Here is a 16,282-nt window from a genome sequence, read left to right on the forward strand (position 1 = left end):
CCCCGGCCATCACCACTTTAATCTTCTACCCTCGGGCAGGAGGTATAGAAGTCATACCAACAAGCTAAAAAACAGTTTCTATCTGTGGGCTGTTAGGCTGCTGAACGGAAAATAATATAGTGCAACTGACTTTTGGGGTTGGTGTGATATGCGACAAGCACACAAAGTGCAAAGAGATTGATTGTTGGGGGGGGGGAGGCTCGGTTAATTTCATTGTACACAGGTTGTGCACCGACAATAAAGGTATTATTATTATTATTATTATTATTATTATTATTATTATTATTATTATCATTATCTTTACCATCCTTTGTGGGGGATCTGGACTCTGAAATGGGCTGGGCTCCGCAAAAAAGAAATCGGTGAACTTTTCTCTATTTAATTTAACAGTTTGCACATCTAGCCCAATAGATGCAAAAACAATGTAAGATGGGTAACACCTAATGATGTTTAGTCAGTGAAGGCAACTGTTTGCACTCAGACTGAAAATGGTTTCCATAAGATGTGGGCAAAGTAATCCCCTCCCGCCAAAAAAGTTCTTACGGAAATCAAGCAGAAGAATATAAGCTTCATATCTGAAAATGAAAACTCATAAGAGGTGTTACTATATAAAGCTTTAAGTTTAACTTTTCAAACATTCTGTCCAGCACTAGCACTTACTTGATGGATATAACTGAAATCAATGGCATGGCATGGAGTACAAATGTGATTTATGATTCATGTTGCGCTGACTACACGGGCCAGAAAAAGTGTCCAAGTAAACGTGATGATTGATGCCTGCTCTTCAATTAGCCAAACTCATTTTCCAATCATATTGGAAGCAGGACTCCTCTTTGAAATCAATTATTAGTTCTACAGAAATACCTTTGGCATTGCAGGGTGCCTTAAGAAAAGAACTATGGGTGGCAAAACAATCGGTTTAAATGCATTTTGTGGGCTTTTATTTCAGAGGTGCCTCCCAATGGGAAGGCGGGTGAAATTCAGCAAGGGAATAAAATCAGGCAAAGCTCCAAATTGGAACTATGCCTGCAAACAAACAAACAAAACTTTGTTGTATGCAAATGAATGAATCTGCTTCTCGTGAAAACCAATGAGGGATCTCATCATTAGTATGTTCTGGGTACTGTTCTAAAATTGGAAAAAAAAGTCAAATAAAGAAATGTTTTTTTAAAAAAAAACTATGACAAAAGATAAATTTAGGTATGTGCAATTATATTTTTAGGAATTGGCATATTTGGTCAGCTGCCAGGGGCTCAACATCCTGGCAGAGCCAGATTCCGGGCTCCATTCATTTCTTCTTTTTCTTTAACATTTAGAGAAGTGTCGGTACACGGGATCCACTGACTGGATCCACCAGGACCAAGGGAAGGTGGAGGTCTAACAGATGGAGGAAGTGACTTGGCAAAAGACACATTGCCCAGGGTCCTCCAAGACCAAGAAATGACCCTGTATCATAGCTGTCAACCTTCCCTTTTTTTGCAGGAAATTCCCTTATTCCAACGCGGGTGGCGCTGTGGGTTAAACCAGTGTTTTTCAACCACTGTTCCGCGGCACACTAGTGTGCCGCGAGATGTTGCCTGGTGTGCCGTGGGGAAAATTGAAAAATTTGAAAGATTTAAAAATAAAGTATTTTATAATTTTTCATATTTCTGTTTTCTTACTATTTCATAATAAAGTAATTATAAAATACTTTCTTTGTGTTTATTTGATTCCTATTCAAGGGAATTACTTTATATATAGTCAATATAGGCACAGAGTTAATTTTTTTAACATTTTCTAATGGTGGTGTGCCTCGTGATTTTTTTTCATGAAACAAGTGTGCCTTTGCCCAAAAAAGGTTGAAAAACACTAGGTTAAACCACAGAGCCTAGGACTTGCCGGTCAGAAGGTCAGCAGTTCGAATCCCCGTGACGGGGTGCGCTCCTGTTGCTTGGTCCCTGCTCCTGCCAACCTAATGGTTTGAAAGCACATCAAAGTGCAAGCAGATAAATAGGTACGGCTCCGGCGGGAAGGTAAACAGCGTTTCTGTGCGCTGCTCCGGTACGCCAGAAGTGGCTTAGTCATGCTGACCACATGACCCAGAAGCTGTATGCCTGCTCCCTCGGCCAATAAAGTGAGATGAGCGCCACAACCCCAGAGTCAGTCACGACTGGACCTAATGGTCAGGGGTCCCTTTACCTTTACCTTTTACCCTTATTCCTGCTGCTTCCTGCTGCTATCCCGGATTGTTAGATATCCCGTAGACTATCCCCGGGACAGGTGAGGCTGCTGATCCCTTATTTTCGAGGCTGCTGATCCCTTATTTTCAAATCTGAAAGTTGACAGCTATGCCCTGTATACTTCAATGAGATCATTTGCCTACAGAACCCAAATGAAAGCTTAGACAATGGAGAATTGGGTGGGAAGCAATCACTTACTGATTGCTTTCCTAGGAATCCCCAGTTGGCACATGAAATCTGGACTGGGCAATGACCTCACATACAGTCTAATGATAGTAGAAGCTGCGTGTTGTCAAAACAAGGAGAACAGGCCATGAACGTCAGGCTTGCAGCAAAGAATAAAATGCATGGCAGCAACACTGAGTTTGAAGGGGGCAGAAGAAGAAAGAATGACTGCAGCAAATCTAGGACAGCAGCATTTTACATTGAGGTCAGGAAGGGAGTGGGCAGGCAAGGGATCTTGAAAGCCATTAGGCTTTTGGATGGAATCTATTAATACACCTAGTCAGGGCATCCCTGGATTTTACACAATGGACTGTACAGCTCTAACCATTATTACTTGACCCATAAATGTGTCTTGTTCTGTAAGACATTGTTAACATTAATTGGACTTCTGTGTACAGTACTGAAAAGAAAATTGCAGCCTGGAAGCAGGGGCACTGTTAGTGGGTATCTCACTATTGGATTTTGTGCCAATCTTCATGCTTTCTGTCCGTTTCCTCCCCCTTTGTAATAACTTAACAACCAAAACAAAACTTTGCTCACAAGGTGGCAGGATGCACTAGAATCATGCCTATTTGGAAATAGTTTTATTCTCAGTAGTGGTTATGCTTTGTTCACTAAAAAGGATGATGGGGTAAATTAACAGGAAGGATTCGAAACCTGTGGGACCAGAGATTCTTAGAAGACTTGTGTAAATATACAAACTATTTGAAAAGTAATGGTAATGAACAGATTAGTAGGACTGCAAGAAGTTTTGTAAGGAAGACTATCTGATATATTACAAGAAAGACTATGAGGAGAATTATTAGTTAATGATAATGAAGAGTAATGGAGAAATTAAGAAATGCAGAATAAGTGATAAAGAACAGAAAATCATCAGAGGTGTTGATGGAAGTCTAAAGCATTGTATAAGAAAAGAAGTTATGTTAGATGATTGTTGGAAATGATATGTTAAAAAAAACAATAAAAGTGTGTGTGTATGTGTGCGCATATATATATATATATATATATATATATATATATATATATATATATATGCTTTCGTAGATTTTCACGGGTACAGGAATGCAGGTTTTGGTGTCCTCGGGTGTCTTCCCGTGTAAAAGTTGGGGTGTCTAGGCGACGTTTCGACGAGGTCTCACTCGTCATCTTCAGGCTGGTGCTTTCGGCTTCTTGTTACTGGAACAGAGCAGGATCTCAGTGTTTGAGTTCCAACATTGGAGGCTATACACCACACCCCCTCAACAGTATTTATAGGAACTCAAACACTGAGATCCTGCTCTGTTCCAGTAACAAGAAGCCGAAAGCACCAGCCTGAAGATGACGAGTGAGACCTCGTCGAAACGTCGCCTAGACACCCCAACTTTTACACGGGAAGACACCCGAGGACACCAAAACCTGCATATATATATATATATATATATATATATGATGGAGCAGGAGCTTAACCACATGATCCTATGAACATCTGCATGGAGTTCAGTGGGCCTTACTCTCAGGAAGTAGTTTATAGGGCGGAGACCACACACTAAGAAGCTGAAGTTTCAAAAAGACTGACGTACAAGATTAAATCACAAAATAAAATGGTTTCTGTGTTAGCAACGATTGTGTGAGGTCAAGTATTAATGCCATAATGAGCTTTAAAACATTTCTATTATATTACCATATTGAATGATATCCTGAATTTGACATGTTAATTGTTATTTATCATTAACATTTCAAATATTCCACCACAAAATGTTAAGTGACTCTGAACAATTAATAAGCAGTCAAACACAAATTGGTCATTTACATTCAAACGTATTAGAACTGAATCCATGATTTACTCAAATGGCCTCACACAATGACATCAAACATTCCGTCTGTTGCAGGCTGTCTTTTTAACACCAGAAATTTTGAACTTGAGCAGTGGTTTTTATTCATAACGGGTTTGAAACACGCAGAGATTTGTATGTCAAAGCAAGACATCAGTATAACCTGCTTTAAATCTATGGACTGTACACACAGGATGCTTTTAATTTTATATATAAATATATATATAATGAAACCTCCGGTGGAAACTCTATAGGTCAATTGGCCAAAGTATTACCACACATACAAAGCAGGCTGGTCACACAACAAAGCTACCTAATACCTACAACAAAAGAGCATGACTGCGCATACATTTAACAGTCATCTAAACACATTACAATTTCCTGCTTTCAAGTATGGTCCTTTCAAACCCTTGCTTTGATGTACCTTTCCGGTTTGAAGTTGGTAGATTACATAAATTATGTATTTTATTGGCTGACAGGCAGACAGTTAGCACTTCTCAGTGGTGTTGGTTTGTATTCTATTTTATTTCTTTTCCTTGACAAGGCAAACATACCCCCTGCAATTTTTTTAGTTTCCTTAATCTGAACAGTAAACCAGCCAGAATCAATTCTGACCCAAACGACATAAACAGGATTGGCTATATTCCAAAAAATACAGGTTTCCCTGGATTGATATTAGAAAACCAAATTGATTGGTCATAGCAGGCTTCCTCAACTTCAGCCCTACAGATGTTTTTGGCCTACAACTCCCATGATCCCTAGCTAGCAGGACCAGTGGTCAGGGATGCTGGGAATTGCAGTCTCAAAACATCTGGAGCGCTGAGGTTGAGGAAGCCTGGGTTATAGCAAAAAACTCAAATGATCCCATATCAACCCTGTATCAGCCCTATATCGGGAAATTTATAATATCTGTTGTTTTATAATTTTTTTATGTGATATAAGCCGCCCAGAGTGGCTGGGGAAACCCAGTCAGATGAGTGGGGTGATAATAATAATAATAATAATAATAATAATAATAATAATAATAATAATAATAATAATAATAATAAATAAATAAATAAAAAAATACTATTATATCAACCTGCCTTCACCCTGCAATGTGATGGAAAAGCCCTTCTATGCAACCCATCATTGGTGGATGTTTGGTTGGCTGGTTGGGACATGCAAGAGGTCCTTTCCGTAACCGCATGCCAGTTCTGTGATTTTATCTCCCAAAATATTAATTTCTCATTTGTTTGACTGCCACTTGAGGCTCATCTAGACTTCCTTTTGTGCCATGCTTTCCATTTAAAGTTGGGTGGTTCAGCTTTCTTTTTTTTGGGGGGGGGGGCGGTGTCCCAGGCAGAAGCCAGAAAGACAGAGCCATGCTTGATTTCTACTTGACTCCAACTCTGCGACTATGGGAGAGGCAATACACTACAGCTCAGGGTACATATATCATACAGACACCACAATTCTACACTGTCCCTCATTCCAAGGAAACCAAACCCTGCGTAAGCACCCAGAACCCCTGGACGTTGCATCAATCAGAGATCTGGGTGCACAAGTAGCCTCTGGGCTCGGTTGTACTAATGCAATCATGATACAGCACAGCAGGTCGCCTGTTTCATACAAGAGATACCTTTCACTGCATAATATAAAGCAAATGGGCCCCCCAAAACCATCAAGTTCTAGTTCCGCAATACTCAAACGAGCAAAGAAACCTTGGAAATGTTGAGCAGCATATTCTTCATAGAGTATGGGAAATGTTCGGGTCAGTGTGCAAACAAGAGTCTTCCCTCACATCTAACTAAAAGTCCTGTGACTGCTTCCATGGGAGATGACCAGGGACATGGGTGGTGCTGTGGGTTAAACCACAGAACCTAGGACTTGCCAATCAGAAGGTTGGCGGTTCGAATCCCCGCAGCAGGGTGAGCTCCCGTTGCTCGGTCCCTGCTCCTGCCAACCTAGCAGTTCAAAAGCATGTCAAAGTGCAAGTAGATAAATAGGTACTGCTCCGGCAGGAAGGTAAACGGCGTTTCCGTGCACTGCTCTGGTTCGCCAGAAACAGCTTAGTCATGCTGGCCACATGACCCAGAAGCTGTACGCCAGCTCCCTCGGCCAATAAAGCAAGATGAGCACCGCAACCCCAGAGTCGGGCACGACTGGACCTAATGGTCAGGGGTCCCTTTACCTTTTACTAAAATTGCATTGTTCTTTCCCCGCCCTCTGCAATTTTTCACCATTCCAGTCAGTTAGCTATTCAGATGTCTTTTTCAGTTTCTGATTCAACTGTCTGTTTGCTATGTAACCTTCTTGATTTTGGAACATCAAGATCCCACAAGGCTCTCATTATAGCTGCTAAGGTTCCGTATTGAATTACTAAAACTCAGTACAGTGTTGTTTATCGGCTCCACGACCCTCTGAGGTTACCGCATCATTGTTATTTTATGGCAGTTCACAAGAAAGGAACAGAAGGCAAAGTAATGTCACTGTTGTTTAATATGGCAAACATTGGGAAAAGAGTGAATTCATGTTCTTTGTACCATTACATTGAGGAAACAATTTGAGCGAAACTCAATCAGCCATCCTGCACTATAACTGTATAAGGATGTAGTTAAGCAATTTAAGAGACTGCAGAGTGAAATTAATGTGGCTTCATTTGGGGGCTTCAAGCCATACAGCATAGGTGGTTCAATTTTGGGGGGGCCCAGTGCACGAATCTCACACATGAACACACAACCACACTGCAGATACGTGCACTACAAAGAGGGAGGAAATAGCAGACCCATACTTGGTAGCAGACAAACGCATACATTTAAAGCAGTATCATGGTTTCCCCCAAGAGCCTTAGGAACTGAGAGTTGATAGTAGATGCTTATTTCCCCTCAGAGAGTTCAGGGGCAGACTTTGACAATTTTTCATGATCTGGTGCCCTATGCAAGACCAAAGTTGGTGTCCCCAAATAGATCTTCTCAATTATGGATCTTCTCAATTATGCCTCCCCCTCAGCTCAGCACCCTGTGTTGGGGAAACACTGGCATTACCCTAAATCCGGCATTGTATAGTTACCATTTCCTGAGTGATTTAAAATCAGACCCTTCTTCCCAGGTAATTGTAGCTCTGTGTTGGGAATAGGAGTGTCTCCACCCCCATTGTTCTGCCCAGACACTGAGGTCCAGCGCCGAGGGCCTTTTAGTGGTTCCTTCGCTGTGAGAAGCCAAGTTACAGGGAACCAGATAGAGTGCCTTCTCAGTAGTGGTGCCTGCCCTGTGGCACCAGATGTCCCTCCCACCAGATGTCAAAGAGAAAAACAACTACCAGACCTTTAGAAGACATCTGAAGGCAGCCCTTTTGGGGAAGCTTTTAATGTTTGATGGACTATTGTATTTTAATATTCTGTTGGAAGCTGCCCAGAGTGGCTAAAGAAATCTAGCCAGATGGGTGGGGTATAAATAAATTCTTATTCTTATTCTTATTCTTGAAACCCCCAACAACTCTCAGCACCCTTAACAAACTACAGCTCCCAAAATTCTTTGGGAGAAGCCATGACAGTTTACAGTGGTACAAGAGTGCTTTAAATGTATGGTGTAGCCACACATATCTTTTATGCTCCCCATGGCAAGGCTGATGGAGTAAGGTCTCCTTCTGTCCAGTGCTGCTCTGAGACACATATTTTTGTGCAGTTTTTGGAATCGCGCCATTGCAAAGTTATGCTGAATGCATCTATCTAGAGACACTTGAACCAAGCAACCATATATATATGTGTGTAATATTATATTAAATTGGACTTACAATGCAGTTCTATCCTTATGAAGTCTTTAATTCCCAGATTCTCTAAAAACACACCAGAAGAAGCGGTTGTCTTAAAGAAAAAGGACAGATCAGCACTCAGTTCTCCATGAAAAGTGGGGAAATGAAGATATGAGGCCTCAGTGTTGAAGGAGGCTGCATTCCAAAACTCCCCTAATGGTAGAGAGAGGGAGAAAGCCAGAAAACATTGTTACATGCAGTGCATTTAAATAGAAACAAACAGAATGCATTAATTTCCCCCTTATCTTGCAATTTCAATCCGGAGCTCTATAAATACTGCATAAATAGGGGTCAGTGTGTTGGAAGATTCCATCCCACCTTTAGTTGCAGGCATGGGATTGTTACGTGTCACATGTCTGTTTACATTCCAGCACAGTTTGCTGGCGTAAGCAGAACTTCCACTGTATTGCTTTTGTTTTGACTCTCTTTCCGAGAAGACGGCAAGGAGAGACAACATGGTTCTTTGTCCTGATTTATGATTAATAAACCCATAGTTCTTAGTATGTATCCACAAGCCTCAGCCTCCTCTGCTGTGCAGTTCACATTGCTGAGTCTGGGAGGCTTGAGTCACTGATTTATGTCGGAGCCAGAGGTCGATGGATCTTCGCAGCAGCACAGCTGAGAAGGAGATGATCCAGCTGGGGGCTATCCAGCTGGCCTTTCGACCCAGGATGCCGACACAGTGGTCTTGGACCAGGATACTTAAAAGCCTCCTCTTCCCCTACAAGAGCCTGCCCACCTGCCTGGATCACTTACAAAGTCATGCTCAGAAATGCTCTTGGTGAGTAGGAGTGCCAACTTGGCGCCGGGACCGTATCTGATGAACTTCAATTGAGGACACAACTTTATGTGAGCATCCCTGCAGCAATGTCATGTTTTATGCCTTTATACTGATCAAACTGCAGATATATCTGTACCCTCCCATGTCCTAAGAACCAGGCCACCAGACTCCTCCATTGATATCTCTAGGAGTGCTTCGGATTGTTACATGAAATAGCCAGTTGCTTTGTAACTAGGCTATTTCCTAGTTAGTGGGTATTTTAGAGAACATTGATCTTGCCTAACACATTTGTAATAGAACACAAACCCAGGGATGATATGTTTGACACTATGCTGCACATTTAAACACACCTTGTTATTTCTGCTGCTAAACCCTTACACTTTTATCTGTCACTTTCATAAGCTCTACTGCTTTCCAAGTCAAATTAGGCACTTAGCATCTTCCTGTGGATGCCAAAATCATTTTCTTGTGCTAATTCAATGTGTTTTTAAAATAATATATATATAATATAGTTTGCAAAGTGAGCTGATGCTTAGAAGTTAAAAATTGTCAACACCAGGTTCCAATTATGGTTAAGAACATTGTGGAATGTTTAACAGGAAGGCAAATGGAGCAAAGGTAATGTAGTAGAATAATGAAACATTAATATATAGTAAAAGCTGAAACAGAACTTGACTCTATCACTTTTTATACTTTCCAAACAACATTCAAAGGACATATTTCTAAAAAGTATTTTCTAAAAATTCCTGTATACCCATTGTTGTGGGAAATTCAAGCATTTTGCTGATGTGCGCTTATGTATCTTTATACATCAGTGCTTGTACATCTGGAAACCTTGGTTGAACCAGAGTTCCCAGACAAGCTTTCAGAGGAGCTTAAATCCTCAGTACTAAATTCACACGACATTCTGCCAACTATCGCAATCATTTGGGCAAAAGCCTAGTTCTGAATGGTAATTTATTGTGCTTCTGGATGGGAGCTTATTGTGGAATTCGCGCTGCTCATGTGCACAAATTTCCTTAGCGGCGTTCGCATGGCGTGTACTTTTTACATTTAATCATGGAATATCTGATGAGCAAAAATAGCCTGTTATACATCCTGAGTCACTGTTGCTGGGGAAGCTTATCAGCACTCCGTGGGGGGGGGGGAATTGTCAAATATGGAGCGATGTTTTGGTGGGTAGCTTCCATTTGCCAGCACCTGAGCAAGACCTACAAGCACACCTATTCCCACTAACTGGTGCTTGCTGAAAGCACTTGCAATTTCAACACCTCAGTTAAGAGCATGGGTAAGCAAACTAAGGCCCGGGGGCTGGATCCAGTCCAATCACCTTCTAAATCCGGCCTGCGGATGGTCCGGGAATCAGCGTGATTTTACATGAGTAGAATGTGTCCTTTTATTTAAAATGTATCTCTGGGTTATTTGTGGGACATAGGAATTTGTTCATTCCTCCCCCCAAAAAAACTATAGTCTGGCCCCCCACAATTTCTGAGGGACAGTGGACCGGCCCCCTGCTGAAAAAGTTTGCTGACCCCTGGTTAAGAGGAAATGTTTATTAAAATCTACATCGGTGCTTTTGTCTTGCACAAGTCTTGCACAAGACTTCCTTTTCACTTTTGTGCAGGCCAAAGTCAGGTTAATAGCATTCTTGCGAAGATCTCAGCATTAAAGATTAAATAAAACAACCACAAAAAGCGGTGGTTATTGACCCAGCCACCCAAAGCACAAACCTCTATCTATGCCTTTATGAAATATCTTAATTGAGACCGGTAACATTTGCTATTGCACGCTTCCTGGGATTGTTTCTAAGGTATACACATGTCTCCAAACACATTCTGTGAAGCTGCACCCGCTGGTGTGGATGGCAAGTGGTAAAACAAAACAACATGAATATTCGTGACTGGAAGATAAGGAAATGTGTGGAATGGGCCAAATGGACACATGGGGGGGGGATGGAACTTTGTGATATAAGGTGCCAATCTGAATTGTCCCATCTACATTGTCTTTGCTATTATACAATTCTCTAGAGATTGTGAGCATGTGTGCATGTTTGTGCTTCGAGGCCCAAAACCCATCCCGAATGGAAATAAAGACACAGTGGAGACAGAATTTAGTTTAAATGTTAATGGGCAAATTTTGGCCACAACTTTATTAAAATACACAAATGTGACTGGTATTGGCTTAGGCATTGGTATCAAACTATATCTGGCTCCTGCCCCACCCTGCAGTGTATATTGACTGGTGCTCACCCCTGGGGTCCCCGGTGGTCCTGGGATGGCCCTAGCCCCTCTCCGGGCTTTGGACGAGATCCAGACCCCCAGATTCCTTTAATGGAATACCCCATTCATTGGAGGGGCAGGTGATGGCCACACCTCCCCTCCCCACATTCCCCTAAACTAATGCCTAACAATCAAACCTTACAAAGTTGTGATGATTGCTAAGAGGTAGGCAAAAACCAAGTGGCCACAGCCAATCTGCCACATTGGAAAAAATTCCTACCTGGCCCCCGTTCCAAAAACAAGTCCAAAGCAAGGCCAAACATGACCTAATTAACAGGTGGCTGGGCGGGTGTTCGGTAGCGCGAAGCAAAAGGAGCTCCCTATGTCGTGCTGCCAAATAGATACCCCCAACCCCCAACCTTGCCATGCTGCTGATTGGCTAAAGGCCATTGGCATAACTGTGGCACCACCGGATTGGAGCAGGGCAAGCCCCGCCCACCAGCCGGTTAGGGAAGAGTTTCAGGGCCAAGCACAACATGGACCCTCTGTTAGGAAGATCCAACTTGTGCATGACTGATAGGGAAGAAAGAGGAAGGGTGAGGATGGGAACAAGAAGAATTAAACTGAAATTTAAAAATCTCCAAGTGCTAATCAGGGAACCTGTTGAGGTAGCTGTGAGCAGCAGTTCCTCTCTACTAGTTGCATCCATCAAACAGGTAAGAGCTGTAGTTCTTATTCTGAAAATGTGGGTTCTTGGACTTCTTTGTACCATGTGCTACTTTGCATCTTGCAGAAGAAAACTGAATACAAAGCTGATGTGACAGTTTATTGTACATCATAAATGAAAAGCATTAACAAAGTAAGGACCTCTTGGTCTTTTTCTATTTTTCTATCAGTTTTGAAAGCCATCAGCTTGGAGAAGTGGATGCAAAATATGGCTTTTGTCGCACTCATAATTACTGATGGAAAAGGAAAGTGATCCTAACCTTTTATCACCTACCATGAAGCTATTCTATATTGTGCACTTGACATCCATAAAGAATTCCTGCCAGCAGGGATACTTTGCTTGCAATCTTGACTATTATAAACTGCAGCTAAAAATACCATTCACCCCCGCCCCCTCAAAAATTGCCTCTTTACAGAATGATGCTCCTCTGCAAGCCACTCATGTGCTCCCAGGCTTCTTGGAGACAAATTCCCAGTGTTTACTGAGTAAGTAATATTTGCTTTCCCCACTAGATAAGCATGCAGATGATCTGGCTGTCTGAAGGCCTTTGAGATAAACTTTCGCATAGTGCATCAATAGGTAGTTGCCTACCTGAGAGATGTCTCAGGCTGTAGACAGGCAATGATTTTTAAGAGTTGAAAGCTGTAAGATGGATGCTTCACTCTCTAAGTTGGACGCACACATTTCTTTTGTCTCCGTGTCTTCCCTATCCAAGCGTTCTTTTGAAATGCTGTGCTATGAAAAACAGCAAAGGCTGTCTGACCTGGCTTGATCCTGAGCACTATAATATTACTATAGCCGTGTTGTTGTTTTTTCTACTCTAAAAGGTGCCAGAACGCACCTCCCTCAGAAGACCCAGTCCAGAGTCCAAAGAGGATATCTTCGAGCTGGGGTCTGTTCTCTTCACGAACCAGGCTGCCTTCAGATGTCTTCTAAAAGTCAGATAGTTGTTTATTTCCTTGACATCTGATGGGAAGGCGTTCCCACATGGCGGGCACCACTACTGAGACAGCTCTCTGCCTGATTCCCTGTAACCTCACTTTTTGCAGGGAGGGAACCACCAGAAGGCCCTTGGAGCTGGGCCTCAGTGCCCAGGCTGGACGATGGGGGTAGAGACGCTCCTTCAGGTATACTGGGCTGAGGCTGTTTAGGGCTTTAAAGGTCAGCACCAACACTTGGAATTGTGCTCGGAAACGTACTGGGAGCCAATGTAGGTCTTTCAGGAATGGTGTTATATGGTCTTGGCGTCCGCTCCCAGTCACCAGTCTAGCTGCCTCAGCCTCCTTCAAATGGGCAGGCTGCCTCTTTCTCCTGGGACGAAGAGGTACCCTGCCCATGCAAAGGTGGTGATGGCAGCAGCCCTAAACAGAGCCCATTCCACTTTGAGGAGGAGGAGGAGGAGGAGGAGGAGGAGGAGGAGGAGGAGGAGAAGAAGAAGAAGAAGAAGAAGAAGAAGAAGAAGAAGAAGAAGAAGAAGAAGAAGAGTAGTTTGGATTTGACATCCCGCTTTATCACTACCCTAAGGAGTCTCAAAGCGGCTAACATTCTCCTTTCCCTTCCTCCCCCACAACAAACAATCTGTGAGGTGAATGGGGCTGAGGGACTTCAGAGAAGTGTGACTGGCCAAAGGTCACCCAGCAGCTGCATGTGGAGGAGCGGAGACACAAACCCCATTCACCAGATTACAAGTCCATTGCTCCTAACCACTGCACCACACTGGCTCATATAGTGGACTAAACTCATGTAGGGTTTATTTTAAGACCCTTATGCTGCTTATTCTAACAAAATTGGTTTCCCCGCTTGCTGAGTCTCATAGTTAACAATGGATAAACTGCTTAGTGATATTACTTTTTAAGGAGAAATGTATAAAATGAATAGATGAAGGCCATTTAAGGCTTTCAGGCAAGTCCAGCATTATTGTATGTAAGAAAATGTATTCATGAAGAATCTTATTTGAGGTGGCTAGACTTCAGTTTAAAAAGTGCAGGAAAGGAAGTCCAATGTACTATAAATATAATACACCTAGTCAAGTAAGTAATTTGTAATTTCTATGCAACAAAACATTTGCTTTCAGGATTTCAAAGGCACAATAAAAGGAATATTAATTAACTCTTTTTAAAGTTTTTGCAGTTTGCAATTAAAATGCAAACTTAAATAGATACAAAGGAAACATAAGTCAGGAAAATTATTAGTTTTGAATACTGTCCAATTTGTTACAAAGGAGCCTTTCACTGAACCGTCTATCAGTACAATGTCATTATGATATTCAAGTGTTTGAATCACAACACACACTTGTTTGTTTCTTATTTGCAAGAATACTATTGCAAACGCTGTTATAAAATTAAACATAAATTTCCCAACGTCCAAACACCAGGAAGCATTCAGATAATGATGATGGCAGTGTATCAATAGAACAGCAAAACGCAGCTTCGGGCGGGAGACAATTTGCAGTCCTTACGTTGCAGATCAATGGGGGAAATGTTATTGGCAAGTTCTCTACCCAAGGATCATAAAGCAAAATATTAAACCTGGCACATAACATAATACCGTTAAGAAGCAAGGAAAGGAATCCAGAGATCTAAGTTTTATTTTCAAACACAGATATCTACTATGACAGAAAGGAAAGGTCTTATACTTTCTATATTTTGCTTTTTAAACTGTACAATATTCATTGCCCTAAAGCAATTTCCACTAGCCTGGTGCCTCCAGATACAATGCTGATCAGACTGCTTTCAATGGACAGTTAGTCCACTGAACTTAGTCTTGTCTTCTCTGACTGTAGTAGTAGTAGTTTGGATTTGATATCCCACTTTATCACTACCCAAAGGAGTCTCAAAGCAGCTAACATTCTCCTTTCCCTTCATCCCCCACAACAAACACTCTGTGAGGTGAGTGGGGCTGAGAGACTTCAGAGAAGTGTGACTAGCCCAAGGTCACCCAGCAGCTGCTTGTGGAGGAGCGGGGAATCGAACCCAGTTCACCAGATTACAAGTCCACCGCTCTTCACCACTACACCACACTGGCTCTACAGGATGATTGACAAGGGTCTCTCCCAGCCCTACCTAGCGTTGTCGGGGATTGAACTTGGAACCTTCCGCATGCAAAATGGATCATCAACACTTAACTACATCCTTCTCCCTTGGAGCTGTAGCAGAAAACAGACTAGATCTGTTGAAGTGAAGGCTGTTCTAAAAGAGGCTATGAGTTTGTTCATCAGCTGACAACAGGCATATGCCCCACTCCTTTCTTTCCAGGAGGGCTAGAGACTTACTTTAAAAATAAAAACGAAAGATAAGAGTCTGGGGCATCTGCCACAGAAGTGGATTTAGAGGAGAGGATCAAGTTGATTTGTACTGGGTGCTGAAGGTTAGCAGGAGCCGGGACTGAGCAACGGGAGCTCACCCCGTTGCGGGGATTCGAACCGCTGACCTTCCGATCAGCGAGCCCAAGAGGCTCAGTGGTTTAGACCACAGCACCACCCATGTCCCACACCCAAGAGAGAAGAGGTAGCAGGGAGTGTCACAACAAAGATGAACAATGGCAGGCAAGAGGTGGGGGGTCACCAAATTTTGGCACTGCACAGGGCACCGCTAACATTTTAAAGACCAAGGCACCTATGAGTACTGGGTTAGTGACCCCAGTTGTACAACATCATCTCTCTGCACAGGAGGAAGATGAGTTAAAATTTCCCTATGGTTGTTATCTATTCCAAAATGTGTGTAACTGAAGTTGTGCAGGCCTGCCATATTCCCGGCACAGTGTTTGAATCATCTCTTTACTTACAGTCTAAAGAGCAAGGTTGAATAAAACAGGAGAATGCAGTCCCTGGTGGTGCGATGAGGCACACAAAGCCCTAACAATGCAGCTTGCCAGGCTTGGGGCAAGCTTGGGGCAGCAGCTAGACTGGTGACTGGGAGTGGCCACCGAGACCATATAACACCATTCCTGAAAGACCTACATTGGCTCCCAGTACGTTTCCGGGCACAATTCAAAGTGTTGGTACTGACCGTTAAAGCCCCAAACAGCCTTGGCCCTGTATACCTGAAGGAGCGTCTCCACTTCCATTGTTCTGCCCAGACACTGAGGTCCAGCGCTGAGGGCCTTCTGGCGGTTCCCTCACCGTGAGAAATAAGCTTACAGGGAGCCAGGCAGAGGGTCTTCTCGGTAGTGGCGCCCACCCTATGGAATGCTATGGAATAAACAACTATCAGACTTTTAGAAGACATCCGAAGGCAGCCCTGTTTAGGGAAGCTTTTAATATCTGAAGAATCATTGTATTTTAATATTCTGCTGGAAGCCGCCCAGAGTGGCTGAGGAAACCCATTCAGATGGGTGGGGTATAAATAATAAATTACTATTGTTATTATTATTATTAATGGGGAAGCAGTCCCAGTTTCTCCTTGCTATTTGCCCATCTTGTCCACGGAAGGTCACTACAGTGGAAGCTCGGGTTGCGAATGTGATCTGTGCGGGAGGCATGTTCGCAACCCACAGCGTTTGCAACCCAC

General features: G+C 42.7%; 1 protein-coding gene across 5 annotated transcripts in view; it reads right to left on the reverse strand.

The window, feature by feature from the left end:
- The window catches only part of CNTNAP4 (contactin associated protein family member 4), a gene marked incomplete at its 5' end in the record, with an annotated part of 472,706 nt that overhangs the window by 32,271 nt on the left and 424,153 nt on the right, over positions 1-16,282 (reverse strand). For all 5 annotated transcript variants that reach the window (XM_081930406.1, XM_081930404.1, XM_081930403.1 and 2 more), the window contains one exon: positions 8,030-8,200. In XM_081930406.1, coding sequence (XP_081786532.1) covers positions 8,030-8,200 — 171 coding nt within the window. The remainder of the gene's footprint in view (positions 1-8,029; positions 8,201-16,282) is intronic.

This window comes from Podarcis melisellensis (assembly GCF_964234715.1).
Source record: "Podarcis melisellensis genome assembly, chromosome: 11".
NCBI lineage: Eukaryota > Metazoa > Chordata > Lepidosauria > Squamata > Lacertidae > Podarcis > Podarcis melisellensis.